This window comes from Loxodonta africana, chromosome 21 (assembly GCF_030014295.1).
Source record: "Loxodonta africana isolate mLoxAfr1 chromosome 21, mLoxAfr1.hap2, whole genome shotgun sequence".
NCBI classification, from domain to species: Eukaryota; Metazoa; Chordata; class Mammalia; order Proboscidea; family Elephantidae; genus Loxodonta; species Loxodonta africana.
In genome coordinates this window covers 33,346,820-33,364,767 of record NC_087362.1, presented here as the reverse complement: position 1 = coordinate 33,364,767, position 17,948 = coordinate 33,346,820, and the positions used below count along the sequence as shown (strand labels likewise).

General features: G+C 50.0%; 1 protein-coding gene across 2 annotated transcripts in view; it reads left to right on the top strand.

Annotated features, from left to right (window-relative positions):
• The window catches only part of CRISPLD2 (cysteine rich secretory protein LCCL domain containing 2), a 71,441-nt gene that overhangs the window by 18,833 nt on the left and 34,660 nt on the right, over positions 1–17,948 (top strand). The window contains exons 3-7 of one of the 2 annotated variants that reach the window (XM_010597822.3): positions 842–960; positions 6,109–6,241; positions 7,167–7,282; positions 10,987–11,087; positions 16,896–17,036. In XM_010597822.3, coding sequence (XP_010596124.1) covers positions 842–960; positions 6,109–6,241; positions 7,167–7,282; positions 10,987–11,087; positions 16,896–17,036 — 610 coding nt within the window. Of the gene's footprint in view, positions 1–841; positions 961–6,108; positions 6,242–7,166; positions 7,283–10,986; positions 11,088–16,892; positions 17,037–17,948 lie in introns of both variants that reach the window. The other variant, XM_010597820.3, reaches the window with a different exon arrangement.

Below are 17,948 nucleotides of genomic sequence, written 5' to 3'. Positions count from 1 at the left end.
CTCACCATCTAGCTCCTTCATGTTATGTCTTTGTAGTTCAACCCAAGAAAACAGTCTTGACGCTCTTCCCTCCAGGCCCTTCAGGCATAGCAGGGTGTGGGGAAGGGCCAGACTTTGTAGAGCCCAGTCCCAGCTCTGCCTCCATCTAGCTTGTGACCTTGGCATCTCCTTAATCATTTGAGAATCCCTACTTGCACCTACATGGAGTAATGGGAGTCCATGAGTAGTGCAAATGGTTAACACGCTTGGCTTCTAACCAAAAGGTTGGTGGTTCGAGTCCACCTTTGGAAGAATGGCCTGGTGATCTATTTTGGCCAACCAGTCATTGAAAACGCTGTGGAGCATAGTTCCACTCTGAAACACATGGGGTTACCATGAGTTAGAATTAACTCCGCCGCAGCTGTTTGTTTTTTTTTTCACCATGAGCAGGGCATGGTGCTGGTGTTGCAGTGATGGGCAAAAGGAGCTAATCTCTGTGCACCAAGTCACGTGGGCTCTCAGGATGAGAGGAGGGTGGGAGGTGTGAGATGCGGCAGTGCTGGAAGTCCTAGCTATCGATGCCACTCCTGCAGTGCAGGGAAGGAGAATGCCAGCAGCCCTGAGGATTCTTGTGTCGGTGTTCTGTTGCCGACCAGGCGCCTCGGAGTCCTTTGCCAACCTGGTCACTTACCACTTGCTAATTTAGGAACTCAACCATGGGGTGCATGGCATCTGTGGTTGCCGAAGCTGAATACCCACCTACAAGTTCATCTGGGGCCCAGGCTAGGGGGTGTTGCTGTGTTTTGGTTCTTCTGCCTCTCCATCCCTGCTCCTGACCTGGTACTTTCTCCATCCCCTGCAGACCTGGGATGAGGAGCTGGAGAAGTCAGCGGCTGCCTGGGCCCAGGGTTGCATCTGGGAGCACGGGCCCACCAGTCTGCTGGTGTCCATCGGTCAGAACCTGGCTGTCCACTGGGGCAGGTAAGAGCTGCAGGTGTCCCCTCCTGCTGCCGAGGTCCCCCAACCAAGCATCTGCTGTGTGCCTGGCTTGGTGATGCCCGCCTGCTATTGTGTTAGCACCTACGATCACCTGCTAAGAGGGACGCTACCTGTCTCAGTCACCTGGGGCTGCCATGACAAAATACTGCTAGTGGGTCACTTCTAAGAAAAGAATTTATTGCATCATAGCTGGAGGCCAGAAGTCCAAATGCAGGGTGTCAGCAGTACCACGCTTCTCTGTTGGCTCTTGGGGAAGGTCCTTCCTTGTCCCATTCAGCTTCTGTAGCTTCAGGTGTTTATTCTTGTTGTTCCTTGGGTTGTAGACAGACCCTCACTGTGTGTCTTCCCTTTTAATAAGATACCACTTAGAAGGAATCGGACTCACGCTACCTGAGTATGATCTCCTTTGACCCAACTGATAACCAAAGAAAAACCCCATCTCCCCCAAACAAGGTCACATTCACAGGTTCATGGGCTCAGACTTCAACATATCATTTTGGGGGACCCCATTCAGCCCATAGCACCACACACTCCATTGACATGTGGGGAAACTGAGGCTCAGAGATTTTGAAGGACTGGCCCAGGAACACATATGAGTCACCGGCAGAACTGGGATTTAAACCTGGAACCTGACTCCAGGAACTGATTACTGGGCCAGGGGCTTATAGAGCTTGGGTTTTCCATTCCGTCTCCTGTAGAGAGTTCTTGAGCCGCAGTGGCTGCTGCCAGGAAGAACATGGTTGGGTCAGCTGGGAAAATGAGAACATTTGCTCTTCTAGCTGTAGGTCATTATTGGCTTCTCTACCCCCTGCATGTCTGGTTCCACTCACCTTGCCATCTCACCCAGCCAGATGGGGTCTTGCTAACTCCTCTGAGCCTCCGAGCCTTCCTGGAGTGGTGGCCCCCTTGCCGCACTTTATCATTATCAGTTAAATGTTGCCACTGAGTCTTCCCAATGTAAACCTGGACTAGTCTTCTGGACAGAGTCCCTGGGTGGGACAAATGGTTAATACACTCAGCTGCCAACTGAAAGACTGGAGGTTCGAGTTCACCCAGAGGTACTACGGAGGAAACACCTGGTGAGCTACTTCTGAAAAATCAGCCACTGGAAATCCTACATAGTTCTATGCTGACACACAAGAGGTTGCCATGAGTTGGGGTCAACTTGATGGCAACTGGTTCAGACTTTTGGATGTACCAGGGGCTGGGGTTGCTTTCATTTGAGGACTCAGAGGAAAATCTCTGGACCACAGCCAGGAGAACAACGTAATGGCCAGTTAAGACCCACTGATCAGTGCGCTGCTGAGAACCAGCTTCCCTGAGTCCTCTGACTCAACCTCACAGGAGCGCGGCTCTTTCACTGTTCTGCCCCCGGCCACGAAAAGCTGGACTGGATTTCCATTATACTTTCAAGATCTAGGTTGGAGCTTGCTTTGACCTCAAACCCAGATATCTCCTAGCCTTTGGAGCTCTGTAGTGTCACTTGGCTACAAACAGCTACACTTTCCTTTGTTGTTGTCGGGTGCCGTTGAGTACATTATAACTTATAGTGAACCCATGGGACAGAGTAGAACTGCCCCACAGGGCTTCCCAGGCTGTAAACTTTATGGAAGCAGATCACCAGGCCTTTCTCCCACGGCACCTCTGAGTGAATTCAAACTGCCAATCTTTTAGTTAACGGCTGAGCACTTAACCGTTGTGCCATCTAGGACAAAACCAGGGCAGCGGTTATGATGGATCTAAGTGACACGACTTCATGGAAACGAATCAACGTGATGTTTTTTCTCCAGTGAATTTTGCTTGTTATAAAAACAGTCTTGCTATAACATTAAAAGAGAATGTCTAAAGGAAAACAAAAAAAGCCATAATTCCACTATCCAGCTTCAGTTCTTTTTCTGGGTTTCTTTGTAGCATTTGGCTGTACACCAACATATTTTTACATAGCTATAGTGTAGCCTGGCGGCTTCGAATTCTTTTTTTTCTTCTCATACAACAATATCAAACAATTTTTCTGTTACATAGTTGTCATGATTATCATTTTATAAAGGCTGCCAAAATCTAGCCATTCCACACTTGTAGCTTTTGTTTATTTTTTCTCATTTGAATTATTTCATCAGGATAATTTCTGAGGAGTAAAATGAATGGGCTGGAGAGTACAAGATTTTTCTTCCTCTTGATGTCTATTGGAACCCCTGGGTGGTGCAAAAGGTTAGCATGTTCAGCTGCTGACTGAAAGGGTGGAGGCTCAAGTCCACCCAGAGTTTCCTCAGAAGAAGGGCCTGGTGATCTACTTCTGAAAAATCACCCATTGAAAACTCTACACAGCGTAGTTCTCCTCTGACACACGGGGCCGGTTTGATGTGTATGAACTTGCATTCCCAATAAGCTCCACATTTTGCCTGGCTCCCGTGGCATCTGAGTGCCCAGAGCCCCATAACTGCACCAGCACTGGGTAAATACTTGACCTCGAGTCCATGGGAAATGGACTTAAAAAAATTTTTTTTTTTTTAATTTTTATTGTGCATTAAGTGAAAGTTTACAAATCAAGTCAGTTTCTCACACAAAAACTTATATACACTTTGCTACATAGTCCCAATTGCTCTCCTCCTAATGAGACAGCCCCCTCCCTCCCTCCACTCTCTCTTCTCGTGTCCATTTCACCAGCTTCTAACCCCCTCCACCCTCTCATCTCCCCTCCAGGGAGGAGATGCCAACATAGTCTCAAGTGTCCACCTGATCCAAGAAGCTCACTCCTCACCAGCATCCCTCTCCAACCCATTGTCCAGTCCAATCCCTGTCTGAAGAGTTGGCTTCAGGAATGGTTCCTGTCCTGGGCCAACAGAAGGTCTGGGGGCCATGACTGCCGGGGTCCTTCTAGTCTCAGTCAGACCATTAAGTCTGGTCCTTTTACGAGAATTTGGGGTCTGCATCCCACAGCTCTCCTGCTCCCTCGGGGGTTCTCTGTTGTGTTCCCTGTTAGGGCGGTCATTGGTTGTACCCAGGCACCATCTAGCTTTTCTGGTCTCAGGCTCATGTAGTCTCTGGTTTATGTGGCCCTTCCTGTCTCTTGGGCTCGTAATTACCTTGTGTCCTTGGTGTTCTTCATTCTCCTTTGCTCCACGTGGGTTGAGACTCATTGATGCATCTTAGATGGCCGCTTGCTAGCGTTTAAGACCCCAGACGCCACTCTCCACAATGGGATGCAGAATGTTTTCTTAATAGATTTTATTATGCCAATTGACTTAGAAGTCTGCTGAAACCATGGTCCCCAAACTCCCGCCCCTGCTACGCTGACCTTCAAAGCATTCAGTTTATTCAGGAAATTTCTTTGCTTTTGGTTTAGTCCAGTTGTGCTGACCTCACCTGTATTGTGTGTTGTCTTTCCTGTCACCTAAAGGGAAGTGGACTTGGTGGTGAGTTTTTTTGCATCGCAGCTCCAAGCTATGTGCATTTCCTTCCCCGTGCTGGCCCCAGTAAGAGATGGTGCTCCCCGGAACATGTCACTGACCACCACTGTCCGCCCTGGGTCCAAACAGTAATTGTTACAAGACCTCTAACTGCCTCGCTGGCCACATCTCCCTTCAACGTGGTCCCTCCCCCTGTCACCTGTTCTGTCTTTACTGAAGCCGCTTTGTTTGCACTTGCTGGCTCCAGCAGCACAACCCTGGGTTTGCATCCGGTTTATTTTCTTTCCTGTCAAAAGAAACAACTACAAATGGTGCCAAGGGAGCCAAAGGGGCCAGAGCAAGGTGGCGGTAACTGCTAAGCGATGACCTCACTAAGGGAGGGAGAAGAATGTGCTGGGGCCTGCCCTGAGGAGTTTCCTACACAGCTGCCCAGGCCTCCTCACTCGGGGGCTGACGGAGGGCTCCAGAGGATAAAATCCTAATAGGAAGTTTTTTTTTTTTTTTTTAAACACAAAACATTTTATTTATTTTTGTGGCAATATGCACAACCAAACATCCATCCGTTCACAGTTTGTACATGAACAGTTCAATGACGCTGGTTACATACTTCACATCGTGTCATCATTCTTTCTCTACCCACGTGGTTTCATCACCATTCATTTAGTCCCTCTGCCCCTTAAAGTTCTCATCTGTGCTTTATTATTACTATTTTTTAATAATACTGTGTTTTGTGAAAGTTTACACAGCAAAAAATTAGGTTCCCATGTGATAATTTTTACATAAATTGTTCAATGACATTAGTTATATTTTTCATAATGTGTCAGCATTCTCTTTAATTGCATTCTGGTTATTCCATTTCCAGTGCTCTAGTTTCTCTGCCCCCTTGTCTTCTTATCTTTGCTTTAGAGTAATTGTTGACCCTCATCTGTGCTTTCGATGAACTCTCGCCGGTTTACACACTATAGATAATTGTTTACAAGAGTGCTGTGGTTGAGGCAAACATTCTTATTTTGGCCAAACTCTTGTTTAAAGATGGCGTCACAGGATAGTTTTGGTTCAAATTTAAAGATTACCTAATAGGAAGCTTGTAAAAAAGTGCTTGCCCACCTGGGTGCAGAGTTGGGCATACTTGGAAGTTTCTGCGCCTTGAATGAGTTTCCTGCTTGGCAGCTGGGTCCTTGGTGCCCTGAGCACCCTGGGAACAAAATCAGTTATCACCATGCAGAAATGTGAGGCTGCACCCCTCTTTGGGAGGGGGAGGGCAGAGACCCTTCTGCCTTGCCCTCCACAGAAGGCAATTTTCAGACTCTCCCTGACATGCTCAGTGTCACCTGTTCAGTTATTCACTTAGCAGTTCCCCTTAAGTCAACTTTAAAAGCACTCCCATCTTAGATCAAGTTTTGTCCTGACCCAATAATATCTCTGATACATGGAGTTAATGGGCTGCATGTAATTTTCCAAAGGTACATGAAAAGAAAGAATTATTAAAACAAAAAAATACTGGGGCCGGGTGAGTTTCCTGTACACAGGTGACGTGTGGGCCGCTGAGACACTGTGGACGCAGAATGACTCAACAGGTGCTGCATGACGTCCTTGCTATTCCTGAATGGGTGCCAGGCAGAATCCGGGGTTACTCCCCAGGTGGTGATGCTCCAAGCAGCAGCCTGTCCTGGTACGTGCAGCAGCCAGCACACAGCAGGCTGATTCTGGTTCCACCCCACAGGTACCGCTCTCCAGGGTTCCACGTGCAGTCCTGGTATGACGAGGTGAAGGACTACACTTACCCCTACCCCCACGAGTGCAATCCCTGGTGTCCTGAGAGGTGTTCTGGGACCATGTGCACCCACTACACACAGGTAACGCTCGGGAGATGGGCTGACACCTTTCCTGTTGCCTCAAACTCAGTCATTTGCCTCCCCTGTGGGATCATTGCTGAATCCGTGGAACCCTGGGCTTCTGTTTCCATAATTTGTTTTCTTGCAGTTGGTGCTACTGGAGGCACAGCCCTTCCCCTCTGCTGTCTTTGCCTCCTCTTTGTCCCCTCGTATCAGAGCTGCTTAGAAAGTGCCTACTGTGCGCCAAGCAGCGTGTCAAGGTGTCACAGTCATGGTCTTAGCAAATTCCATTTACGACCGCCCTTTAAGACAGCACCGTTATCCTCCACTTTAGGGATAAGGGGACCGAGGTCCTGAGGTGTGTAGTCATGAACAAAAGAGGCGGACTGGGATTCCAGCCCAGGTATGTCTGATGGTGCTTTTAGTAGTGACACCACTTTTCGACCCCTGGATCTCTTTCCCAGCATGGTTACCTGTTTGTTCATAAAGAAGGTGACACGGCACAAGTTGATATTGTTAGTATCACAGAGTCTTTGGAGTTGGGAGAGTCCTCAGAGATTTTAAAAGTACAACCTCCCCATTTTTCAGCTCAGAGGGGGAAGGGACTTGTCCCACGTAACACAGGGAGTTAGCCATGAAACCAGGTCTGGAAAGAGCTCTCTTGGTTCCTGGTCCAAGGGTGATGCCCCCTAGGACATGTGCACGTAATCAGAAGCAACTCTGAAAGAAGAAGTGGTTTTAATCTCAACAGAATGGGCTGGTAATGGTGGAACTCACGGCAGTGGCAAGTGGTGGACGATGTGGCAGAGAAGACAAGCAGGGGCACCCTGTTCGACCTGTGCAAGGGCATACTCCTTAAGTGCTAGCGTCTTATAGAAAGAGGCCACATTACGCTACCCTGGCATGTCTTGCCCCTCAGCTCTGACACATGGTGTTGTCTTTTCAGATAGTCTGGGCCACTACCAACAAGGTTGGCTGTGCCGTGCACACCTGCCGGAGAATGAATGTCTGGGGAGACATGTGGGAGAACGCAGTCTACCTCGTCTGCAACTACTCTCCAAAGTAAGAACAAGTTTAGATGGGTGTATGAGTTGGGATGCTTTTGCCTACCACCGAGTGCCCAACTAAAACTGACTTAAACAGTGAAGCCTCTGCATTATCTCACATAAAAAGGAGTCTACAGGTTGGTACTCTCGGGTTAGCTTAATAGTTTGGCAGTGTCAACAAAGGCTCAGGCTCTCTCCATCTTCCTGCATACTGTACAGTCCTCTCCTCATGGACCCAAGATGGCTGCAGAGCTCCAGACATCATATCCTCCCAAGCAGAAAGATAAAGAGAATGGTAAAAAGGAGACTCTCTCCTTAGGCCTTTCTCACCCCCAGCACACTTTCCCCTTATGTCCTTGGCCAGAACTAGACCAACCATGTACAAAGGGAGATTGCCTCAATTGAATTCACAAGTCATTCTCTGGGGCTACCTGAACAAAATCAGAAGCAGTACCAGCTGTTGGCTGGGCAACCAATGGGTCTACCTAGCACTTGTTTTTTGTTCTTTTTTTTTCCTCTGAAAACACTCAGCAGATAGCATCTTAGATAACAAGTATTCATGCTAGACTTTGTTCTTGCGTCTCTATATTTCCCTTCATAGCAGGGACCACATATCATAGCCCTTCCTCCTTACATCATCCTTGTATTATTGCTATGTCATTCATTGCTTCACTCGCTCACCTCGATTGCACTTCAGGCAAATATTCTCACAGGACTGCTGACCCACTTTTCAGCCTGTGGTTTGCAGAACCGGCTGCTGGGCCAGCCACCACCCTACACTGTGGCTTGTACACAATGGGCCCTCCAGCGTATTTGCTCAGGGGCAGGATGGAATGGCAATGACCTCACTTACGTGGTGTGGGTCAGAAGTGATGATGAGAAGGAGGGATGAAGGGGGACTCGCTGGCTTGTCTGTGGCACAGATAAGCATGCGGATTATGTCATTGCTGGGGAGGGACCAAACCCGGACCCCACGGAAGAGCACTAAACTGGCCAGTGATGGTGGAGTTCCTGGCAGAGCGGCAGGCTGAATGAGGAATGATTCGATTTGACTCTTTTTTTTTTTTTTTGCTTGGTTGGTTATTAGAATATACACGGGAAATTCCTCGCATCAGAAATAAAAATTTTCCTTTCTTTAGCCCCAATCCTTTTTCTCAGAAAGAAATAATTTACATAAGTAAAATAGATTACTTTTGAAAGTACAGCTCAAAAATTTTCACATGTGTATGTGTATATACCTGTATAACTACCTCCTGGACCAAGATAGAGAATATTTCCAGCACCCCAGAAGGCTCCCTTGTACCCCCCAAAGCGACCAATGTCCCACTGTCCCTCCCCATCCGTCAGTTTGCCTGGTTTGAACTTGGGTGTAACAGGGCCACAGAATACGCCCTTTTGTGCCCATCCTCTTTCCCCCAACATCGTGTCTGTGAGATTCACTCCTATGTTGCTGTGTGTGGCGGTGCTGCTTCCTTTATTTCTGTGCCACATTCCACGGTGTCCACAGATACTCGTAGTACTTAAAGAGAAAGATTTTGGGCCCCTGGGCTGTACAGGACGCCATCCTGGCGTGGGCTAGTGGCTGAGGGTGGACTCAGGAATGGGTGCCCTCCTTTTGGTGGAGGTGCTCTCACACCTGGTGACTGCATTGAGGGGGCACAGTGATAGATAGCACTGACTTCCAGGGGCTGTTGGAAGATCAAGAGGTCATCCATCTAGAGGACGTTGGCACAAGGCCCAGCACACAGCCAGCACTCAACAAGTGCCAACTACGAGGATTATAGTCCCAGGGGGTCGGAGGTGTGGTTTGTCGCTGAGGAACTAAGGAACCCTGGAGATGAGGGAGGAGTCCCTGAATAGGGCAAACAGTGAAGAGTGCAGCTACTAACTGACAGCTTGATGGTTCAGACCAAACCAGAGGCACCTCAGAAGACAGGCCTGGCAATCTACTTCCGAAAGGTCACAGCCTTGAAAACCCTGTGGAACAGTTCTACTCTGCACACCTGGGGTTGCCATCAGTTAGGGTTGACTTGATGGTAACTGGTTAGGGTTTTAGATATTAGAGAGATTTGGACTTGGGAAGAGGCACAAATACATTTTGGGGCCAAAAATCACCTGAAGACACCTTCCAAGCTCTGGGTCCCCCTCACCCATGACTTTCCCAATGGGGAATCGTGCAGAGGCCCCCAGGAATCCCAGCAGCCAATGGAGGTTGTTGGCCAGGGTGGGTTGTGTTGTGTAGCATGTTGTTGAACACTATTATTTTGCCATCCACAATGTGGAAGAGTCCATACGCTGGGCTTGAAGAAGTGGTGTGCATAGTTTAAGGGGCCCCGGGGGTGGGGGCGAGAGAGGAAAGGGCTCTTCCCCTTCCCCAGCTCAGCTCAGACTGCATGCCCCCCTCAGGCCTGACACCCACACAGCCCTGGGTGATGTCGCTCCACCGCTTCCAACTGGAGTACATCCTGGGCCCACATACAGAGAGCACGTCTTTGTGGTTTCTCTCCAGCCGGTGCAGGCAGGCCCTCCCCTGCCTCTCGGCCCTCCCCGGAAAGCTCCCGAGAAGGTCACCGGACAAGTTTGTTTATTTATAAAACACCATCTAGCCTTTACTATGTGCCAGACCCTGGGCTAGGGACTTCCACATGGTTGCCCACTCAGTCCTCACAGCAGCCCTGCAAGGCAGGCACTGTCACTGCCCCCGTATTGGGGAGGACACAGGGCTCAGGGTGGTGGGATGTATCCATGGTCACATTGCCAGCAGGGCTGGGGGTCGGCCCTTTGCAGCACAGCTATGAGGGGGCTCTGGCCCTGCCTGGCAGAGGCGCCCAGCACCTCTTTATTGAATGAACAGAGGGTCGGGTGGAGATCTGTGAAGGGAATTTCTAGAATGAATCAGAGACTGGTCCTAGTCGCTCAGGCACCCAGCTTCTGAAGGCTCAGGTGCTGCGGAAGGGGGGTGGGAATCCCACCAGGCCAGCTGCTGGGCCCCAGGAGAAATCCAAGGCATATCCTCTGGGTTTCCCTGCCCTGAAAACTCCAGAAAGGAGGGGGTGGCACTGCCACGCCAGGCTCAGTGACCTTGGCTCCTGCTTCTAGAACAGAGTGGTCCCAGGCTCCAAGCCCCGTGACCTGGGTTTGAATCCCAGCCTCTCCATGGACAGTTTGTGTGGCTTGGACAAGTCACTTACCCTGTCTGTGCCTCAGTGTCCTCCCCTGCCAAAGGAGGGAATCCCAGCACTTCCCACCACCCCAGCATGAAAGGGGGATTGCATGGACCTGGTGAGTGGTGAGCAGTGCAGGAAATGCCCCAGCTCTCATTGTTCCTGGCTGCCGTCTGGACGCCCCTCAGCGTGCCAAGTCCACTCATTGGAGAAATGGCTCAAATGAGGGGTCCTGTCTGCTTCAGCACAAAGGCGCTGGGGCTCGGGGGGAGGGGGCTGGCTGTATTAAGAGCTGTGGGTGGGGAGCACCACTGGTCAATGTGGGGCTAGTGGTGCACACGCTAACACAGGGCAGAAGTGCCGGGTGGAGGCGCCCGTGGTTTACTAGAATCTACTAGAATTCTCCGGACACTGCACACAGCGGGCCTGGACAGCTGCCCTACCCCTTATACGGCCCACACCTTCTTGCTCCCTGACCGGGAATGGGCCGGGAAGAGGTCTGGGCTGGGCAACAAGGAGCAGGCCACACCTGACCTTGTCTTTGGTCTGTCTCTAGGGGCAACTGGATTGGAGAAGCCCCCTACAAAAACGGCCGGCCCTGCTCAGAGTGCCCCCCCAGCTACGGAGGAGGCTGCAAGGACAACCTGTGCTACAGAGGTAGGGAATGGCTTCGAAAGGGATTGCAGTGGAGTTTCCCTCCAGTCTCTGAGTTGTATAGTGATGTCACATAAAATGAGAAAATTTAATAATAGAGTCAAAATTTCTGAGATCGGAGGAGAAGGAAGAAGCAGCCAAGTACTGAGAGCAGGGAAAGGCATTTCCAGCAGAAGCAACAGCATGTGCAAAGGCTGACGGTGTGGGGCCTCGTGGTTATGAGAGTGGAAAACAGCAAGCCCTGCAGAGATGTGCAGGTTTCTTTGCGCAGACCCCACCTCTGGGCCCTCCTGAAGGCACCTGCCATGTGGTCTGGGTGTCCTGTTAAGTGGGATCTCCTCTACTCGCTCACTTTCTGTCTGGCAACACCTCTTCCTTATCTTTGAGACAGGGCTTCACACACAGTCTTTGATGGAATCTTCCTAGATGTCCCCCTCTGATTCCTAGATTCGAGGGACAAACATGGGGTTAGAGCCTCGTCCAATGGCTTTAAGAATTTTAACTGACACATTCCAGCGGTGGGACCCTGGGCAAGTCACTTCATCTCTCCAAGCCTCAGTCTTCCCATCTGAAAGTGGGGGTCACAATGTCTACCTGGGGTTGGTGGGGGGCTAAAGAGAAGAATGCAAGCTGAGGTTGGCCTTAGATGTGTGTCAGGGCCTTTCCCCATATTCTTACTCAGGCAGGTCCTCGTAACCCCTATGGGGCCACTCTAAGGGGTCAGATCCTGGGTGCTGACCCAGAAATGGGTAAGGGATGATGCCCTTTGGGGCCTCTCCTGAGGTGTCCCAGGGCTCTGTTCAAACCTAATCACATCACAAGGCAGCGTTTAAAGCATGTAAGCTCCTCATTCAGGCGGACGCTCCAGGGTGCACCAGCCAGACGTCCTAATTGAGGTCGAGGGCTCAGAGCAGACAGAGGGGTTGTCTCTGCTGCTTACTACTGTGTGTACTCGTACACACTCCCTGCCCTCCCTGAGTCTCAGTTTCCCCATCTGTAGCAGTGATCACAATAGTCCTCACCGTGGAAGGCATGATGGGAGGGTACAGAGCCCCACACAGAGCTCTCTGCATGTGGCTCATTAGCTCCTGGCAGAAGCCAGAAGTAGGGGATACTGCTTCACTTACCACCCTGCAAGGGGGATCCCCTCACCTGTTGGGGAGCACCATCCACCTCCCAGTCTGAAGGGCCCTCATCCATCTCAGGAACCTGACAGATGCTGGCTTCTCCTTGGAAGCACAGCTCAGGTGTCACACTTCCTCCAGAGAGCCTTCCCTGACTTACACACAGAGCACCTGCCTTGTGTCTTACTGCGCCCACCACTGCCCTTGAGCTATGATCACCCCAGTCCACTCCAAGGCCTCTGGGCTTCCATCCAGTGTGCTGTGCCCGCTCTCTGAATAAATACACTCCAATATCTGCAGAGGGCCCTCTGCAAAGCATCCATCCACACGGAGGTGCCTCAGCTGCCAGTGTACCCACCCAATGAAGCCTCATGCACTAACTTCTTTATTTTTGGTGGAAAATATCCAACTTCACTTGGCCAACTTCCTATTTTTCTTAGCTAACCATGCAGAACGTCTCCTCAAAAGCAGCTTATCTGCATAAACTACTTAATACCATTTATTGAGGGTGCCTGGTGAGGCTATGACCTCTAATAGAGATGGAGCGGGGATAGCGGTAGAGTAGAGACGTTTATTTCCCTCTAGCCCTTCCCTGTGTGGCAATAAAGGGCATGGGCTTCCCAGCTGTAGAGTTTGGGCAAGTCGCTTAGCCTCTCGAGTCTTCGTTTCTCCATCTGTGAAATGGGGCCAATCATGCCTCCTAGAATGTCGAGAGGGTTACGTGAGAGAGTACTGGGGAAGCACTGAGCTGGCACATGATTGTTTAGTCTGTGCTCAGTAAACGGTGGCTATGAGCTTTGTCACCATTTATAGCATCAGGTGGGGATCCATTGGTGTTGTTAGATGCATTATGTCAGCTCCAACTCATGGCGACCTTACATACAACAGAACAAAATGTCGTGCTATCTTTGTGATCATTGGTATGCTTGAGTCCATTGTTGTAGCCACCGTATATTTTGAGTGCCTTTCAGCCTAAGGTGCTCATCTCCCAGCACTATATCAGACAGTATTCTGTTGTAGTCAGTAGGGTTCTTATTGGCTAATTTTTGGAAGTAGATGGCCAGGCCTTTCTTCCTTGTCTGTCTTAGTCCAGAAGCTCTGCTGAAACCTGTCCAACATGGTGACCCTGCTGGCATTTGAAATACTAGTAGCACAGCTTCCAGTATCACAGCAACATGCAAGCCACCACAGTACAATAAACTGACAGATGGGTGGTGGAATTCACAGGCAGGGTGTAAACAATGCCACGCACCCTGAGACCGCTCATCCAGAGCTAGACGGTGCAGACGGAGTAACCTGGGAATGAACTCGGGCACAGAATTTCCCCAGGCCACACTGACCCACACAAGAGTTCTTAACTCAGACACAGTCAAACACAGCCTGTCCACGGGGTCAGCATTCCGCTTTCCATGTGTGTGGCTCCAGACGGGCACTGTCTGCCCATCTCCTAAATAGTGAGCCCTTAAGTGTTTTAGACCACTTTACCAAACTGTGTTAGGCTAAATAAAGCCGCAATTATGAGGTATAAAAATCATAAAGGGCAATGGAAGAAACCCAGCTTCTTCCAGAGACAGCTCCCCTGTCAGTGACGAGCAAACCTGGATAGCCACGTTCAAGAGCAGAGCGGATGAGAGACAGGCAGTGGGTGCTAAGCAGTGTCTGTAAGCCCAGCGTCTTCTAAAGGTTTCACCTATAGCTTTTGGCTGTAAATGGCGCTTTCAGAGTTCCCCTCTTGAATGTCTTTCAACTTTGTTGCTGGGTATGTATGTTTTCTTTAGGTAACAGAACTCTTTGGAGGGTTTTGCTTATTCAGCCATTCAGTGAATTTTGTTGAGCAGCTACTACGTGCTGAGTGCTGGGTGTATAATGGGGTGGGAAGTGGGCCTGGCTCCTGGCCTCATGGAGTTGATGGGTGGTTGGAGAGGCAGAGACGAGCCCTGGCGGTGCAGTGGTTAAGTGCTCGGCTGCTAACCAAAAGGTTGGCAGTTCAAATCCACCAGCTGCTCCAAGGGAGAAAGACATGGCAGCCTGCTTCCCTAAAGATGACAGCCTAGGAAACCTTGTGGTGCAGTTCTACTCTGTCTGTAGGGTTGCTGTGAGTCAGAATCAGCTTGACAGCAATGGGTTTGGTTTGGGGGAGGTAGGTGTTGGTGAAACCATGACTGTGAGCATGCTCCTGGGGTTCTGTGCGTGATGATACAGGTACACATGCAGGAATGGAACGGGGACTCGGCGCTGTCTCTCACCCTCCACTTGGAGCCTATGCTGTCTCCTCATGGTCTGATCGGGCCAGAGTCAGCCTGGAGAGTGGCTGTGCGCTAGTGGCTGAGCTTCCTGTGGCTACTGTAACAAATTACTGCAACCTATTGTCTCACAGTTCGGGGGCTGGCAGTCCAAATCAGTGTGTCAGCAGGGCCATGCTCTCTGCAAAGGCTATAGGGGAGGATCCTTCCTCATCTCTCTGAGCTTTGAGTAGCCCCAGTCACGTAGATGTACCTTCACCTGGCTGTCCTTCCTCTACTTGTTTCTCTGATGCCATTCAGGCTGCGTTAGGGTCTAGTCCACTCTAGTAAGACCTCATGTTAGCCTAATTGACAACATCTTCAAAGACCCTATTTCCAAACAAGGTCACCTTCACAGGTAGGACTCCAGTATCTCTGTTTGGGGTACACGGTTCAACCCATCACAGGAGATGAATCTGGCTGGGAAACAGATGCAAAGTATCTCCACCTTGAAAAGCAAATCCAGAATCCCTCATCTGCCCCTGTTTGGTTGTCTGGTTTTGAATAGACATGAAAAAGTACTTGGTCTGCCCCTTAGAGGAGAAGTCATTGCTCTTCAGAAGTGGAAATAAGACATGGTGATCAATGACACTTGACGGAAGTGGATTTTAATGCAGTAACACAGGGAGGCCTGTGAGGCGCTGTATTGCTCCTTGTGGAAATCACACCCCCAAACACGTCTCCCATCTGTTTTCATTGAGGCACCCCCAAGGCAGGGCTTCCAAGCTTGGCCTGCGGACATCTGCAGGGGCAGGGGGTGCAGGTGGTAAGGTGGAAGGGGGGCCCAGCAGAGATGTGCGTAGGTTCATCTTTGGTGAGGCCATTGGAACACAGAGAAATAGCAGTTTTCTCTGCTTTGGCTGGAACTTACAGTTTGGCACCCTGGTGGTCTGATGGTAGACCCCGGTGCACTCTCACCGGCTGCCTTTCATGAGGAAAGCTGGAAGGTAAATGAACTAGTGCTTAATAGGTGCAGTCTGTTTGGCTAATGAAAATATTTTAAAACATGGGGGCCGTGGTTCTTGGGTGGGGAAAATAAATTAGGACTTGGTGAATTTTTTTTTACTTCTTAAAATTAGCTTCACCTGTTTCTTTTTACCTTTTTAAATAGCCATGGTTTTTTAGAGCAGTTTTAGGTGTACAGAAATATTGTCCACAAAGTAAGAGCCCCCATGGGCCCCCTCTCCCCCCGGCACACAGTTTCTCCTACTATTAGCATCTTGCATTGATGTGATTCATTCGTTACTGTGGTTGAACCAATATTGATGTATCGTTTCTGGTCAAAGTCCACAGTTCACATCAGGCTCACTCTTTGCGTTGTCCAGTCCTGTGGGTTTTGACAATGCACAGTGTCATGTATCTACCAGTACAGTGTCCTACAAAATAATTTCTGTAAAATACCCCATACCAATGATCATGAAGATGGTGCAGGACTGGGCAACTTTTCGTTCTGTTGTACATAACGTTGCCGTGGGTTGGAACTGACTCGACAGCAGCTAACGCAACAACAACAAAGCCCTGTGCTCCACCTATTCATTACTCCTTCCTCCCCCAAACTCCTGGCAACCGCTGACCTTTTTCCTGTCCGTATGGTATAGGGTCACCGTGAGTCAAAATCAACTGGACCGCACATACCAACATAGTTTTGCCTTTTCAAGAATGTTGTACGGTTGAAATCATGCAGTACGTAGCCTTTTCAGACTGGTTTCTTTCACTTAGTGGCATACATTTAGGTTTCTTCCACATCGTTTCGTAGCTTGATAGCTCATAATGACCAACATTTTTCTAAACCAGGAGTTGGGTCTAAGATAGTACTACGTGATGGGTCGGACGTTACTGGGCAGTGAAACTCCAGTCCTGACAAAGGAACTGAGTCCGTTATGTGCTTCTGGCTCTCCAGGGTGGAGGAGGGAGCAGGACTTGTGTCAGGGTGCCCCTCATGGGCCCCAGGGAATGGGCACGGGTCCTCATGCCCCCCACCATGAAGGGTGCACGCAGGAGGAAGACTTGACCCCCTCAGTGAACACCTGGGGTAGGGGGACCTCAGGAGACAGAGATGAGGCAGCTCTGCGAGGCTGCTTCCTGGGGCAGGTGGTGGTGCAGGCGCCAGTGGGATAGGAAGCTGGCATAGTCAGCCAGGTGTTGGTGCCGACCTTCTTGCCCTGGGCCAAGCCAGCTCCTCCCAGGTCCAAAGCAAACAAGGTGAGCCGTGAGTGGATCCAGCTCCTCCTGGCTGGTAGAATTCCACCTGGCCAGCGCCTATTCTGAAACGTAGCTTTCTTTTTGCAACTGAAATGATTCTTTGTGAAACCAAACCTCAAACGAGTTTAGTTTTCAACTTTTTTTATGTGCATTTCTGTTAAATCCTGGTTTTCTTTCCCCCCTCCCTCTTCATGATTAAGAAGAGACCTACGACCAAAAACCTGAAACGGACGAGATGAACGAGGTGGAGGTGGTTCCGGTTCTTGAAGAAAAACCCATGTGGGTCCCACCGAGGGTGGTGAGGCCCAAGAAGCCCAGTAAAGCCCCCGTGGTCAGCTACATGGGTGGGTCCCTGCTTTCTGCTTGCCCTCTGAGCCACCTCTGGGGGGTGGAGGAGGGGAGCTGGTGGGTTGAGAGGTCTCCAAGTCAACAAACAGCGCAGAACAGGGTGGGGTGTGGCTTGCAAAAAACACAACACTAAGCCATTTTGAAAAAAATGACATTTTAAAGTCATTTTTAAAAGCAAGTATTATAGGAGCAATACTTGGGTGATTTTTTTTTTTTTCCCCAGGCAGGTATTTTAAGGTTGGACCTTCCCTGGTCCTTTCAAGGGGAAACTGGGCTGAAATTGGGTTCCTCTCGGCTATGCTGGCCTCCCCAAGGGACAGCATGCAGTGTGAAGCTGGTTCTGGTGGGTCCCAGCCTGCCTTCACCATGTGCCGGCTCTGTGACTCAGCTGGGTACTCCACCCTTGGAGACTCGGTTTTTCCACCCATGAAGTGGGGTTAATGACGTCTACATCAGGGCTGCAGTGAGAGTTATTTGCATAATTTGGGTCACCCTCTGTGCTTTGAGGCCATCATGAATTTGCCTTCAACACCCCAAATTGGACAGAAATTGAATGCCTTCCCCAAGGCATCTGTAAATTCCCGGGCACTAATTGTTCTTCTTATGCTCATCTCTTGGCTTGCTTTCCTCTTTCCTGACTTCACTGCAGTGCCTAAAGTTTTCCTTTGTCCTGCCCTCACTCACCCAGGGGTGAGCTCAGCTCTCCTCTGGACTTCCCCAGGACACTGCTCCCAGGGGTGCCTGTGTGTGCAGCTGCCTTCTCTGAAGGTTTGGGCCTGCGGAGGGGTCTTTTCTTACAGATACATAGCATTAAGCATAGGCTGTACCGTTTTCCCCGTAAACCTCATGCGGCAGAAAACTGAACTCACCCTAAATGGAGGCACAGCTTAGGCTAATCTTCCTCAGAA